The sequence below is a fragment of the Onychostruthus taczanowskii genome, unplaced genomic scaffold (assembly GCF_017590055.1).
Source record: "Onychostruthus taczanowskii isolate IOZ18803 unplaced genomic scaffold, ASM1759005v1 scaffold6, whole genome shotgun sequence".
Taxonomy (NCBI): Eukaryota; Metazoa; Chordata; class Aves; order Passeriformes; family Passeridae; genus Onychostruthus; species Onychostruthus taczanowskii.
In genome coordinates, this window is record NW_024503679.1 from 18,606,441 (window position 1) to 18,622,178 (window position 15,738).

General features: G+C 41.4%; 1 protein-coding gene across 2 annotated transcripts; it reads right to left on the reverse strand.

The window, feature by feature from the left end:
• Positions 1 to 14: 14 nt before the first annotated feature.
• TUBGCP4 (tubulin gamma complex associated protein 4) lies at positions 15 to 12,979 on the reverse strand. 2 transcript variants are annotated; one of them, XM_041418871.1, is made up of 18 exons: positions 12,854 to 12,979; positions 12,641 to 12,769; positions 11,974 to 12,096; positions 11,530 to 11,583; positions 11,010 to 11,066; positions 10,383 to 10,462; positions 9,564 to 9,765; positions 7,499 to 7,664; positions 6,385 to 6,509; positions 5,660 to 5,710; positions 5,184 to 5,289; positions 4,754 to 4,861; positions 4,384 to 4,522; positions 3,695 to 3,872; positions 2,793 to 2,927; positions 1,637 to 1,753; positions 1,074 to 1,213; positions 15 to 774 (listed from the first exon to the last, which is right to left on the reverse strand). In XM_041418871.1, exons 1-18 carry the CDS (start codon positions 12,929 to 12,931, stop codon positions 762 to 764), a joined length of 2,001 nt encoding a protein of 666 aa, XP_041274805.1. In that variant the 5' UTR covers positions 12,932 to 12,979; the 3' UTR covers positions 15 to 761. The 2 variants fall into 2 exon arrangements, with proteins under 2 accessions (XP_041274805.1, XP_041274806.1); XM_041418872.1 differs by lacking the exon at positions 11,974 to 12,096.
• Positions 12,980 to 15,738: the final 2,759 nt, after the last annotated feature.

Consider the following 15,738-nt stretch of genomic DNA (forward strand, 5'->3'; position numbering starts at 1 on the left):
CATACTCCATATAATTGCACGACAAGATGTTTTTATTTGGGCTCAGTAGGGTAGTCACTAAATAGTCTGGAATGAGACCAGCGCAGGTGAACGTTCCAGGTAAGCATCTCCTTACCATTTTCCTGCCGGCAGAGGGCGCTGTCTGCTCAGACGGGGCAAAGCTGTCTTGGCAAGTGTAATTTTAGCACATAAACTATTAAATTGTATAGATAAAGCATGTGATAGCCACAGTGTCTCCATGACCTATGCACATATACTAGACTAGTGCACTGCATGAGAAGAGACTTAAAAAAATCTATTTCTTCTTCCCTCCCCGTTCACTTCATTGCTACTACTGTTTACCTGGTGGTGTTTGATTAGCAGACATTGTGTACTGTAAATCAGCTTACTACACAAGTAGAGCTTCTGAATACAGCCAAAACTTCATTTGTAGCCAAGAACAGGATTAATTCCTCCATACTCGAACCTGAAGTGGAACACAGTCCAGCTGAAGAGTAAAGACATTGTAGTCCGTCCAGCTGAAGAGTCCAGACATCTAATTTTTATGAGTTCAGAAGAAATGGAATAGCTTTCTGTAATCGCTGGGCAGCCTCACATAAATGACAATTCCTGCCAATTCCCTGTGAAACAGCAGTTCATCAGGCAAAAGCCAGCTACAAAGAAAAATCTGTTTGAGTGCAAACTCTCCAACTGTCCAAGAGCACCAGTCTCCAGTGCTTGATGCATCACTAGTCACAGCCTGAAGCAAAGGCCTTTAGTGCTTAAACTCCAAAACTGCAAGAGAAAGGTACAGTATTAACTATGTGTTGAAAGTAATTCCCTTTACCAACCCACACCAGCATTTTTTGGCCAGTATGAGCTAGCAGCTTGTTCAACTTTCTGCCAAAAGAAATTCAATGGGAAGAAAGCATATGAAATCCAAAAATTACCGTATGATGATTTGTTACTTCTCTGTCATAGTATTTATCAACACTTAGTGTAAGTCAAAATAATCAGAAGCCATCAATAAAAAATGGCTTTGTACTTCAAGTACCTCAGGATAATGCTATAAGCAGCCTTCAAGATATTCCTACCTGCCCAAGGTTCCTCCAGCCTGGGTGTAGTATTTGTTATAATCCAAGCGTAGCAGCAGTTGAGCTAAGTCAGAGTTTATCTGATGATTGCGAACACTGGAGAGAATCTTGAAGAGAAGTGATGACTGACGACTGAATCCCTACAAATTTTAAGATGTCAGTTCTGGGCCTTCTCAGAAGAGAAGGAAAACAAGCATCTCATCTCTGTTTCTGCCTACCCAGTCCTTTAACAGCCTGAAGAAGAGAATCACTACAAGAGATGTGATGCTTGTGGTCCAGGGTAAGGTAAGATGTGAGCCACAAGAACTCCTAGATGTTAGTTATAAAAAAGGAGGGGTAGAGGTACCAACTCCTCTCTATTCCAATATCTGCCCCCGTTCCATGTCTCTGTGCACACGGAATTTCCAACTCAAGAAAAGTTCATTAGGTAAAATAATTACAAGCACTTACATAAAAGGTCTTGGCTTACACTCACACTTGTTCTAGAGATTTTAAAGTCAAGATAACTGCTTAGGCAAATGTTTGCATGGGAGGAGAACAGATCCACAGAAACATAGATTCACCTTCACCAAAATACTGAGTTGTGCAGCTCCCCGTTCATCTAAGGGACCCAGATTCTGACTGACCAGAGAACAAAAGCTATGACAAAGATCCAGAATTTCATTTAAGCAGTGGAAAACCTACATGGAATAAAAAGTACAAATTAATAGTTGAAACAGAGTTCATACACAGAGAGAAAGCAGAAAAGTTGTAGCATTCATAACAAAGATGTTGCTGATACTGTATTTTTTAGTCAGAAAGGAAGATACTGATGCAGCATTTTTAAAATGTTTTCTATGGAAAAAGGATTTAAATGTTATGCTGCATCTCCCCTCTGCCCCTCCCACAACCTTTTGCAGACATTTCTGAGAAAACAGCAATTGGCATGAACCATCCAGACAGGCACAGGAGTTGCACACTGGCTTCTCTATCCAACCAGCAGGTCATCACTGCAGCTTTGGGATTAAGAAGGCAGGATAAAGACCAACAAGAGCTGTGGTTCAAAGCTTTGGTTTCACTGTTTGCTAAACTAGGAATTTCCTTTGTATCAGTTATGTGACTGGATAATTAGTATTCTGACACCTTTATTCTATAATAACCTCATAGATGAGCACAGAGACGTTGTGTTTCGTTGAAACTAACCTCCTTTGCAAATATTTTTGTGAGGCTGTTTATAAAAATACTTCTAACTTTTTTTTTTTTTTTTTTTTTTTAAATGAAATTGAAAAGACCTTAAGTCCACTCAGGAACACCTCAACCATTTTTTTCCTCTTAAGTAGAAGAGGGTATTTTTCCTAGTCTAACGCATATCAGTATGTATCCCTCAGGAATACAGTTCCCAGCACTATGCTCACTGGCTCTTCTTTAATAAAATAGCTTGTGATAAAAACATAGTGATAAAATACAAGTTATTAAGGTTAACTGAACGCTGAAATAAGCTTGACTTAGAATTGCTAGGAATACAGCATTCACACTCACCAACTGTAAATTAGAAGATCTTAATTCAATTACCAGTTATAGTTTATACCTGCCTTACTCCTAGAATTGTAGTCTGCAGTCTGCAGGAGATTATCACTGATCTGTTTTAAAATTTGTGATTTGTCATACCTGTTCAAAAAGGTGTGTTTCTTAGGGCACTTAGAGAATTGGTAGAAAAAGGTGAAAACAAGCCCTACTTACAGGTTTCAGAAGGATGAAAGACTGAGCCAACAAGTTACTTAGGAAATGATCATGAGCCAATCGTATACTCTCAAAATCTCTTGTGGCGTTTATCTGCTGCAGAAGCTGTGAGAACTGAGACTCCAGTACATCGACCTGGTGAATTTGTGAAGATACCTCATTAGTGGTTTGAGGAACTGGGGGTGCCAGAAGTTTGGAATAAGAAACTTACTTTCCTTACTGCTACTCTTATGTTAGAGGCTGAGGATCCCCTTCTCTCTGGTGATGAATGAATTCTATACAAGAGCAGTACATAATGTGGGGTATGCAACAATTTTTGATGCCTAAGTAATATCTAAGTAGAAAGGGAAATGGTCATTTTCTTTAACTATGGAAAGGTATATAGCTAGCATGTAGACAAAGGTATTTGATTGTAGTAATTTCTGAATTTTATACTGGGAGATACTATTTGGAATCTTAGGGCAAAGGCTGCAGTACAAAAGCCCATCCAGATTACTGTGGAGAATTTAGAAATACAGGTTCCCTCTCAATTCTTTAAAAACCAAATCAACCAAAAAAGCCCAAAACTTAACTTAAAATAGAGTTCACTTAAGGAGGCCAGAGAAGGAACCAGGATGGTATCTTTATGATGGTCCTTCAGAGATGAGTGGTTTCTCACAAACATTTAGTAGCATTAGAGAGCTACTAAAGAACTCCTCTATTTCACTGATTCACAAGTCCAAAAACTTCGTAATTGTAGCAGTAGTCTGGGAACTTGAAGGAAGCTCTAGACTTGTGAAGGAAATCCTGATTTCCTTAAGGTACAAGGAATCAGAAACCTGAGACAGGTCTTCAGTGCTCCCTCCATGCATTTCTGCCAGTTTCTGATTAACTGATACAGTTTCTTTCTCTGTAATACTGACCTGCAGATAATACTGAAGATTGTCCACAAGGAAAGCCATGTGATCCCTCAGACGCCACTTGATGGCATCTGTTCTATTAGATTTCAGGTGTTTACGTTGCATCTGAAGAGCCCAGCAGTGCTGTAGTTCAGCCTGGACTCGTCGCACACTCAGCAGGTATTTGAACACAACGTTGTACCTACAGTCAAAAAGTAGAAAGCTGTTTAAGACGAAAATCTTCCTCTGTTACTGGAGAATGGAGTACTGGAGTTACTGTAACTGGAGTTACTGGAGAATGTAACAATGCAAGACTGGAAAAAGAAACAGGCGGTGACTGCCAATAGTTAGGGCCAATCAGGTCATGGCCCATGTGCCCCGTGGCACATCTTGTGGAGTAAGATTTCTGCTTGTATTGATTACTGACCTAAAAAATACAAAGTTCGCTTCAGTGTAAGGAGGGGAGCTGTCAATGAAAACACTGTTAAAGTAGTGCTGTTTGTAAATCGGTGCAGATCTGTCAGCATCTTGCATGTCTTACTGTCATTACAAGTACTTTCAATATGAGTAAGCAGAATTAACCATTTTAAGGTTCAGGGAGCAATAGCTCTATCTTTCTCTCCATAGAGAATAAAATCCCCCCAACACACTTGTGAATGCCTCACATCAGGGAACATACAGATGAATACAGAAAGACCATACCTAGTACTTACTTCTCGAGAACAGCAGGAGTAAAAAGAATGTGCAGTGGCCATTGAACTTTGTAAGAAAGGCCCAGAGCTGCCCATCCAGATGTGGGGGCTTCACGTGGAGATAATTCCCGGGAAGGCCCTTCACGAGTCTGAGAAGTATCTAAAAACAAGTAAGGTGCTGAATTGTTATCTTCTCAGTCAGTGCAACCATGGCAAGAAGGAAAAGGGAAAGAACAGAATTAAGAAGAACCAAAGTAGTCTAGGCCATCACATAGGGCAGTAAAGGGAACAAAATTAGTATTTCTTTAACTGAGAGAAGGGTAAGTAATCTATTTGAAAACAAGGTCACCATCTCCCCTCTTAATTTACTTCTAAAAATGCAAGTAGATACCTTTATGTTCCTTTCCATGATACTCAATGGTTAAGTGAAGAAGAGGAAGAAGGTTGTCATCATCTAACAGTACCTTATGAGCAGACTGCTGAAATGCAATGTTGACATCTGACAACAAGAGAACACATATCAGCACAAGATGATGCAGCTAGTGCTAATTTTACACCCATTAATTATTTACTCTTGGTCCTAAAAGACAAAATTGATGCACTATTGACACTCTTTTCTTTTAATTCCAGTTTCAAATACCTGCCATCAGAAGGTTTCTGAGAGATTGTTTTCACTTACTCTCTGAGACATTCTAATTCACAAGTGCTGTAGTTTCAAAACTAGAGAGTTAAGATAGAACTCTTCTGTACTGGACATGGCTTACCACTTTCCTGCTATACCACAATGAGGCCAGTTTGGTAAGCAAATAAGCAACACTCACCATGTTCAGTTACCGCCGTAGGTGGTGTCTTTAACATGTGCTGTGCGGTGTCAATGAAGGCCTGAAACAGCTCACCTCTTCCCAAAAGGTAAAAGTCTTTTATAATCTGTGGAGATAAATTTGTTCTACCTAACTTACCAAAAACTGAGCAGAAATTTTAGGCATCCTAGCTGATAGCACCCATTTTTATTATTTGGACAAGTGCTGTGTCTAAACACAGCTGGAGAGCTCTGAATTTCATTCACTGACCAAAAAGTCTACCCTGCCTTTGCTTCAAGATGCAAAGTACACATACCCCTCTAACTGTCTTTGGCCAAGTTCTATCAGTGTATGCTCATTCTTGAGACTGGAAAGTGAAAACAGCTTTATCTAGATGAAGAAAGCCCAGAGTGTAAGGCAGTAAAGTATTTAATAGAAAGAAAGAAGTGAAGAAAGAGCTACTTTAGCAGCTCTAAATAAACTAGCAGTTGCATTACCTTCAGTTGTCCTAGTAGATCTGATTCTTCCACCATCAGTTTCCAAAGATGCTAGTGAAGAAACAAAAATCAAACAAAGTGACAGAAACCTCGCCTCAGGCATTCAGAGAGGTGAGTAGCTGCTGTCTTAAAACACTTGCAATGCATACAGAAAGAGCACCTATACAAAATGCTATATAAAGTACAAGAGAACACAGTCAGAGTCTTGTGTAGCAGCCCATGCTACCGTTTAAAATTCTTTATATATACTGGCAAAAAACTCTGCCTAAGAAACCTGAAGACCTGTGACAAAAAAAAGTGCAAATTCCTATGAAACCAGTTCTACCCCAGCTTTGTTCTTAATTCTCTAACCTCCCCATTTTCTTAGGTTCTCCTCCCTGCCCCAAGTGAAAAAAAGATTAAAAACTACCAAAGCATGTGCACAGCAAGATGCCATCTATTATGCTGAAAGCAAATGGAAAGTTCTGAAATAATTTCAGGTGAAATAAAAAAAAATATATATAAAAATTCCCTTCTTTCCCTCATGAAAGAGCATAGTATTTGTTAATGTCCTTTTGTCACTAGAAGTTTGGTTTACGCAAAGCTCTGAGACCAGTTAGAACAGCTGCACCATTAACATGTTTGTTTAATCACTGGCACTGATGAGCCCTCTTCTTCCAAGTCCTTCACAAAACTTTAGAGCTTCTCAGCCTCTGCATAGTAGTTACCCTTCCTAGGATGCTCACCTCAGCAACAGTGCTCCGTATCCAGTCAACCACTGATTCAAAGTCCACCAAACTAAAAAGTGGTTGCTGCTTGAGTCGATGTAGCTCTGCTGCAAAAGTGTCCTCCTGGTTTTTTAGGATGGAGCCTGTGCAGCAATGAGAAGAATTTCAGAGAGTAAGAAGGCATGCAGACAGAAGAGGAACAGAAAGGCTGTCCAAGCAGCACTGTCGCAAGTCTGGCAAGGAATGTGAAGGGGAGGCTTCAAAGTACAAGTACCAAGGTATAAGATTACTATTGCATGTACAGTTGCAGTATAGACACTTGCCTCGGCAGTGCTGTGGTATCAGTAAAACCCCCAAATATTTTCTACATAAATGGTGGCCGCTAAAAGCCCTTTTTTGTGGACTGAGCTAGATCTTCAAACCCACAAACTTTTCTGCATCATTAACCAGTTGCTTTGGGTCTTCCCATACCCCTGCCCCTTTCAAATCTATCCTACTGCTTGAACTTGGGGACTTTGTGTTTTTTTAACCAACTGACCTAGAAGACCAATTTCTTTTCCCCCTTGCTTCTGCTACTGCAAGAAAACAGTTCACCTGAATTGGTCCTTTGTTCTCTGTAATGTCACTCAAGTAATTTAAGTACTTTTGCATAGGCATGCTCAAGGTGGAGCCACCACAGCAGTCCTCCCCCATTGGTGTAGGAATATATTTCCCAAACCACCCTCAATGCAAGTTAATCCCGTGACACCATTCTGCAACATAAACACTCAGAGCAAGATGTGCCTTTGTGACTGTATGCAGCCTTTTAGGGAGAAGGACACAAACTGAAAAGAAAACAAGGCCTTTGCAATCACTTTATCCAGAACAAATCGTATGGTGACTTGCTGCTGGAAACTTGGAGATTATGTTTGGAAAGTGTTATCTACTCATCCTGTTGTTACACCTCTGCCTTGGAATCAATCAGAAGCAGAATACTGGGACTACTGATCTGTCCTGGCACAACTATCCATATAGTCTGAAGAATAATGGCCAATAGTCAGTGACTGTTGAGGAATTTGTTAATGTGGCATTTTGGAAACTACATGTCAGTCACTCATAACTGAGCAAAGGTTGCAAGAAAGATGTTCCTTACCTTTTCTGGTCAAGTTAACATTCTGATTCTCAAACATCTGAACAGATTCTCCCACAAAGAGGATCTTCTCAGCAACCCGTACAGGAATGTATGAAGGCAGCATTTCTACTCTCAAAGAAAACTGCTTTAGAGATGGAGCTAACATGTTCTCCTCCTCAATCAAGCGCTGCCAGAGACACCAGAGAAAAGAAATCAAGTGCAAAACAGTGTCAGAAAACCAGATAGAAAAGGTATATAAAAGGGTGTATGTGTGAGGGGGCATTTAAGAGCATTGGAAGTAAGCAGAAAAGTAGCAGAACTGATTTGTATAATTTAAGTAAGCCAGTAATCTTCCTTATACTTCTGGTATGCTAGCAGATCTCCCTGGAGATACTGCTCCCATCAGAGTGCAGCAGAAGCTAAACTTTGTGGAACAAAAACAAATTGGCTGTATTAAAGGGTTATGTTACATAAGAAAAAGGAGTGTTATTGCAAATGCATTACATCAGTCTTTTACTGCCGTAAAAATGTTAACTAGCATTACCAAAAATAATCCTACCCTACACCCATTTCTATGTTTCAACACTGTTAGAACACTTGTGGTACAGGCCAAATATAAACACCTCCACTAGTGAGCAAATAGCTAAAGATCCAAAGGCTTCCTAGCAAAGATAAGGCAATTATCTCAGTTCCCATGAAAGTTGTTTTAGAACAATACAGTAAGTTATTAATTTTTTTTCTGAATGTTAATAAGGAACTCCAGGTATGGAGGCAAGATCTTACTTCACGAATGCAATATTAGTAATCTCATCTGGCTTTCTTGATACTGGAGAAATAGTTTCAGTGGTCCATAATCCAGAAAAAAATCACCCACAGTTTTGAGAATGTTTGCCATCTACAAAATTCTTCATTTCAATAGGAGAATTCAGTAAAAATTTGTATACTGGTGTTAACAGGTTGGCAATTTCTTAAGATTCTAGCAATACTTTTAGATGAGGCAATACCCAAGTATTTTATCGATCTATTCCACTAAAACTCAAGAGTTCTTATTTTACTCTTTGACTGAAGAATTGCCAACATTGTTAGTCGATAATACTGAAAAAAGAAGTTGCTTAGTCCACAATTTCCACCATGGACCTAGAAGACTCAACAATCTTCACTTTCTTTATCCAATATAGTGAAATAACAGATTTTTCCACTAACTGCCTTTTAAAGTTTTCCCCTGTTTTTGTCTGGGTGTAGTCCGTTTTCAGCAGAGACTGTTGGCACAGGGCACTTAATTACTATGCAACACAGAGTTTTTGTGTAGTCACAGCAAAGCTGCATGCACCACACTAACTCCATAAGTGCCCGTGAAATGTTTTCTCACCATAAACTAGAGGGTGAATTTAGAGTTGAACTTGCTCCACACTGTTCTCTATTCAGACACTATTCAAATGCTCAGTGTGGAAGAGTACTCCATTGAGAAAGGTGCTTTGCAAAAGGGCACTCTAATGGTATAGCATCTACTGGAAGTGTTACCACATTTCACCAGTGTGCTGACAGGTTGCTTCCTTGCTTAGAAGTCCATTGACTCTCACATGTTTTCTACCAGTAATGTCAGTAGCATTAACCTGTTATGTAACATTGCACAACTAATGGTTGTGCAAGAAAGGCACCTGACCCAGCTGCCCATAGAAAGTGTGCAAATCAAATCAACAGCCAAGTTCCCCACACCCTGTTCCTTGCAATTGCTCACATTACCACCAATGCCTATGCTAAACAGATCACAGTGTTGACCATAAGGAATGAGGAACCAGTCAGTCAAGAGCAGTGGGCATGCAGCAGCTCCCATTACTTGACATCAGTGTCTACACAGATTCCATCCATAGGGCTTTCTGCTGTGGGGTTATCCAGCTGTGCCAAACAATATGTCTCTGTCCCTTAGGCCTAGGAGCAACTATTACAGTATTATTTCGATTCACCATCCTAGAAGGTTTCAGTATATGTCTAGTCTAGCATAGCTCACACCAAAGTAGAATACAATACGCACCTTCTTTAGTTCACTAAGAACCAAAGATGCCAAGTTATAACTCGTAGATCTTACCAGGTCCTGCAGTTCTCGTAGCTGTTTTCCTGTAAGCCCCCCAATTCCTAAGTCATCATCATCTTCTTCAGGTTGGCTAGGGACATTTCCAGAAGAGGGGCCTTGTTTGATAAAGAACTCTTCATGTTGGTCTAGTAGCAATCCATGTAGCATCCAGGCAGAGAGCTGCTTATACATAACTCCATGACACACAGCCAGAATCCTGAGGTCAAGTGAAACAGTCAGGCCTTTGCACACAATAATCAAAACTTCACTATATGTTGTCCATAAAGTCCAGCTGGTCAGCCAGGCAGTATGGCAAGTACTAAATGGCTAATGTGGTATATCTCTTTTTTTTTTTTTTAACAGAGAAAGGTGGACAAAACTAGAAGGTGCAAAACTAAGCTAACATATCCTCTGAACATGTGGCTTCTCCATGGAAATCTGCTAGTATACCAGAGGTGTAAGTCTGCAATGGTTGCTGTTTCTACTCAAAGGACATTTTAAGTAGTTTGACTTTCTCCACAAGTACATATGAACATCACCACACTCACACAGTCACGTTTATGATTTTGAAGGATCAAAGATCAGTGATATGCAAAACAAAGAAGAAAAATTTGGGTCTGAAGTTTTCTAAGCCCTTAACTTCAAATTAATGGAGAAAGCCTTAATTCTCACCACAAGCCTGCTTAATAATGGGGATGGTGACAGTTTTCCCCTGCATGCTACTCCTACTTTTATACCATCAAGGCTGTTTTGTATGTACTGTTTCAACAAGTAAGAAAGACTTTGACACAAACTCCAGAAGAATGAAGTAACAGTTTTACTGGATCTACATACTTTTCAAGAGCACTGCGAACAGGAGGCAACCCCCCACAGCTATGTTTGTGGACTGTCTCCAATATCTGGCACCCATGAATCTGCAGAAAGAAAAGGTTAGACTAGGTATGTTATTTGGATATGTATTGACCTTTTTATACATTTAAACATTACACCTTCAGCTAACAAGAAAATGCCTTCACAAACTGAACAAGTCTTACAGAAAGAAAGTTGTAACATGCTGCATGTAGTGACAAAAAAGGCCTTCTATGTGTGGGTCTACACTCAAGCTTTTCTCAATACTTTCCCTTAAAAAAATTTAAGCATCTCTGGATTCTTAAAACATTAGCCTCTGCCTTTTTTATTTCAGGCAACAGCCAGAAAAAACAGACTCAGAAAAATTCCAACCACCAGCATCCTGTCCTATAAAATTCAAGACATCAAAGACTATGGGATAAGGGAAAAATTCAAATACAGTGCAGATAAATTTGTAAAATAGTCTCAATACTTACAGTAGAACTAGTAATAGGGCATCCATGACTGGAACTACATTATTTTCTAGTATTAGAAGTCTGGGATGGGGCAGAAATTACTTTATCAGTTAAAGAGAAAATCTGTTAAGAGAAACTAGCTGTAATTTTACTGTACCTTCTGAGTTTTGATCTGTTCCACCATGACCATCACAGAGGGGAAGAGTAACTGAAACTGCAGAACAAGAAGTGAAATATTGATTTAGGTTGTTATGTAAGGAAGAGAGGGAAAAAAACTGTACTTGAGTAACTGTGGACAGCAGCTGAACACAATAATTTCATTAAACTATTATCTGTCTTTCCTCACAAATTAGAAACATGACATGCAAATCTCCAGGAAGTATGTCTTCCCTTCACCGGGCCAAGATGCACGAAGTTACTACATTCCAGCAGTAGTTCAGGCTAAACACAGTCAGTGAGGAATGTGTGAGGGTCAAAGTGGAGGACCTTAGCTTTGTGTTGAAGTGTGAGGTGATCCTCTTAATAAGTCTGATTAAGGGACTACAGATGTAGAGGCATTAGATAGAAATGGCATGACATGATGGAATAAGCCTTGTTTATCCCACCCACTTTCTTATTAGACTCAATGAGGGATAAGAGCAAGCAAAGAACACTACCTCTTTAATTACATGTCATACCTGGTCCAAGGAGTAATTAACATGTGAGATGGAAAGATGTGGGTCAGCCAGAAACTAGAAAGATAAAGCAATTATTGAAAATTAATTATCACAACCACTGGATGGTGACACTACCCAAGGAATGACAGCTACTAGTCTAGCAGAGATTAATCAAAACCTCTAAAACTGAAAACAGAAGCCACAATAGTCTGAGACAGCACTAGGCTCTGACAAAGATGGAGCCCTTACTGAACTGAAGGAAGAGGGTTCAACACTTAATAGGATGAAAAGTAATTTACAATGGCATCTCACAGAAATAATTCGGAAGGCATCCCTCACATGGAAAGGAAAATATTTTGTTTCATCTTAGAAACTACTATTCATATATTAACTGCAGAAATGCCAAGTTTCCACAATCTGTCAGCAGCACTACAGCCTCTTGTTCTGTATCTCTCTCTCCTTTACCTCTTGTTCTAGGTCAAGCAGTGCCTGTCGATAAGGCTGCAGCACAGAATCAAGACCTGTGCAGAAGGCTCTCAAATAAATGCCATGCAATCCACTCTGGTTTTGCTGAGATGGATGGTGATCCTAAAACCAAACAATAAAATCTGCATCAGCGTCCTGGTGCAAGTCTGAAGAGTAACGTAGTATCTGTGCAGTGCTCAGAACATGCTGAAATGCACCTTAACTCACCACAAAGTGATCAGAAAAACAAATACAACCTTGTCACAATGAGAGTTACTTGAGCAGACTTATATTTAGCTCTTTTGTGGACCTATGAAAATGCTGGGAGCCACTGGTACCAGTGCTTTTCATTTAGGTGTGCCTCTTGGATCTCAAGGCTCTTTGCAAATCATGAGACAGTCATGAGCATCCTGCTCAGCTGACAAACCCTGGCCAGTCTGCTGTGGTTAGAATTTATTACAAGACTTCCCCAAGAATAAGATTTTACATTTGATTCATTCTTCATTGCTCTCTACCCTCCCTTACAAGCATCGCAGAGAGCTTTCTGAGCTCTGCTCGGTGCGAGCGCGGGTATGGGCCACGGGCCACTCCTGTGTCCTGGGCAGCTTGGCCTTACTGGCACCTGCCGCGCTCTTCCCGGGGCAACACCGCGGCCCGGCGGCCCCACCTGCTGCTGTACGTGTCCCGTGTACTGTTCCACGAATTCGGCGAAGCGGATGTAGTCGGTGCCGAGGCGGCAGAGCCGGTTCAGGACGCTGGTCTCGCTGGGGTGCAGAAACGGCAGCTCCTGAGACACCTGGAAGGGGAAACAGAGGTGACGGACGGACGGGCCGCGGGGGGCGGGAGGCAGGGGTGGGCTTTGCCCAGGGCCGTGCCACACCTGGAGGCCGCCGCGCTTGCTCCAGGTGAAGGCCGCCCCTGGGTACCCGCTGAGGGCCAGCAGCAGCTCGTGGATCATCCTGCCGCGCGGGGCCGCGCGGGCTGCCGGGAGCACCGCGGGGGCCGCCGGGAACGGCGGGCGGGGGGCGCGGCGGAGCGGGGCGTGAGGGCGCGTGCCCCCGCTCACATCCCGGGCCTGGCGGAGCGGGGCGGGAGGGTGCGTGCCCCCGCTCACATCCCGGGCCTGGCGGAGCGGGGCGGGAGGGTGCGTGCCCCCGCTCACATCCCGGGCGCTCCAGGGGCGCCTTGGCTTTGGCTCGCGGCAGGAGCAGGACGGTGCATAACGTGTGTGGCTGTGATGGCGAGTGCCTGTTCGAGTGGTCCCAATCCAGGACAGCAGCAAATGCGCAGCCTTCTATGTAGACTTGGTTTCGGTATGCCTCAGTAGGTTTCTTTAACGGTTTCTCAAGTCATCTGTCGGTGTTTTATCAGTGGCCGTTTTACCTTTCTCCCTTTATTTTGTATTGCTTTCCTTCACTTCCTGTCGTATTCCAGGTAGTCTTTTAATCAAAACTGTGTCGTTTGAAAACTATGAAGTTATTTAATAAAGTGGTTTTTAGCAGCCTCTTTTTCATTCCTCCCCCCCCCCCCCCCCCTTTTTTTACAGTGTTTTTCTCTATGTGCATTTTTAGTCTTCTTCATTCAGAAGAAATGATTGTTTAGTCTTAAGGGTCATGTAATTTGTATTTGGTTCAGCTTGCCACAATAAGGTCTGAAATGTAGGAAGAATAGGGGCATGTACTATCTATAGCTATACAGCTTTATGTGTAAATTGGGAGCCCCAACATTATTGTTTATCATGTATGAGTACAATAAAACTGTCATCTTTCTGTTGACAAACCTTCTAGCGTCATGATAAAGACTGAGGAGTTGGGCTAGACATTTGTTATGCATCCTTGACATAAATATCACAGTATACATTTGGTCTAGAAATCCCTGCAAAAGAACAGATAACAGTAGTTTATTTAAAGGATTTTGGTGCTCATTTTCTCTGGGAAGCCTAGTGATTAGTCATTAAGGCAAAAAAACTTAAAAGATTTTTTTTACAGAATTGGTTGCTCAAATTTTGAAATTAGAGAAAAATAGGTATCTCTATAATATTTGCAGGACCATCTGACTAGTGCTTATTCAACATTAAAGGAAAAAAATACAAGGAACAGGAAAGGCAATAAATTAGACACGTAGATACACAACTCCTGATGAAAACATTTCACAGAGTCAATAACAAACACCAGAAATCTTAAATCTGGGGAGCTGTTATAGGTACAATTGAATATGACCTTTAAAAGGTTCAGAAAGGTTCTTTGATGATATGTAATAATAATATTTTATTTTTCTTATCAGAATGAGATGTTTTTGAGAGAGGATAGTGGCACTATGCAAAAAATGTTATGAGATTTTTAGGGGGAACCAAATGAATTCTGCACTCCACAGTCTATATATAAACATTATTTTGAATGTCTTCTCATTGCATAACTTCCAAGTGGCCACATGCGAAGTAATGCAAATATTAATAAATAGAACCCTAACTGTATTATAAAACCTTTTGTTTTGTAATTTATGTCTGGCATTCCCCAATGTAGTTATTTCTGTTTCATATTTCATTGAATTAACGTCTTCCTTTAATTAATTAATTAGGTTCTCTAAGATTGTTAGGTCCAACCAATGATTGAAAACCAACTTGTCAACTAGACTGAGGCACTAAGTGCCATGTTACTCTTTCCTCTGACATTTCCAGGGATGATGTCTCCACCACGTTCCTTAGCAGCCCATTCCAGTCTCTAATCAGCCTTCCTAATGTCCAACCTAAACCTGCCTTGGCACAGCTTTAGACTGTGTCTTCTTGTCCTATTGCATGTTGCCTAGTAAGTGAATGTACTTTTTGATGGGCTCATGGAATCATTGAGTTTGTCAGTGACCTCTAGAAGTCTCTAGTCCCACCTTGTTTCCTCAATACCAGGTGAACTCGAGCAGGTTTGTCCAGGACTGTGCCTAGTTAGGCTTGAACTATCTCCAAGAGCAGAGACTCCACAACTTCTCCAGGTAACTTGTTCCAGTGTTGGATCACCTTCAGAAAACAAATATTTTTTATTTTTGGGACTTTTTATGTTTTTCAGTCTGTTGCCCACTGATTCTTGGCATGTTCTCTTGTGCTCTCCTAATATGTCAGATGCTCCGAGCCCTTAATCAATTTCACTATATTTGTTCCATTATGTCCATGTCTTCCTTGTACTGGGAAAACTGAAACTGAATCCACAGCTGGAAAGATGAGAATGATTGATTGACTCCCCTTACCTGCTGGTGATGCTTTTCCTAACAGAGGCTATTGGTCTTCCAAATTACTTAATGTGTGCTTAGGTAGTAAATGTATGCCCTGGCACTGAAATTCATGGGACTAATTAAAATGGGCACATGGTGGCTGGCATTGTCAGTGCTCTGACCCTTGAACAAGAAATTGGCAAAGCAACAGTAATATGTACTGAGGGGAAGGAAATTTTCAGTGAGTCTCCTGTGGCAGTGCTGCTGGATATTCCTATTGTTTTGGGGCACCCTGCTTCCACTTGTGGCTGACGTTTCAGGTGAGTTACCACGGTTTGGTCAGCAGAGATGTTTAGATGGAAAGGCATGGCTGCTTCCAGCAAGGCCAGGTTTTGCTACTGTGAAGGGCAGTGCAGCTGGGGAACCTGGCAGGACAAGAGGACTTGGGCAAAGCAGCATGTGGAAGGCAGCTGGGCTGTGGAGGCTGAGCTGATAAGGCCACACTGCACACGGTGGGGCCCTCATGGGCTGGGCACACATGGCTGTGCTGGGAGGGCTGAGAGGGCA

What these genes read in the sequence shown, in the direction of transcription:
- TUBGCP4 (XM_041418871.1), bottom strand. Translation starts at nt 12,931, where the DNA reads ATGATCCACGAGCTGCTGCTGGCCCTCAGCGGGTACCCAGGGGCGGCC. An exon ending in CGGGACACGTACAGCAGCAG is followed by an intron (nt 12,097 to 12,640) that starts GTGGGGCCGCCG and finishes GTTTGGTTTTAG; the next exon opens with GATCACCATCCATCTCAGCA. An exon ending in TACGGAGCACTGTTGCTGAG is followed by an intron (nt 5,711 to 6,384) that starts GTGAGCATCCTA and finishes TTTCTTCACTAG; the next exon opens with CATCTTTGGAAACTGATGGT.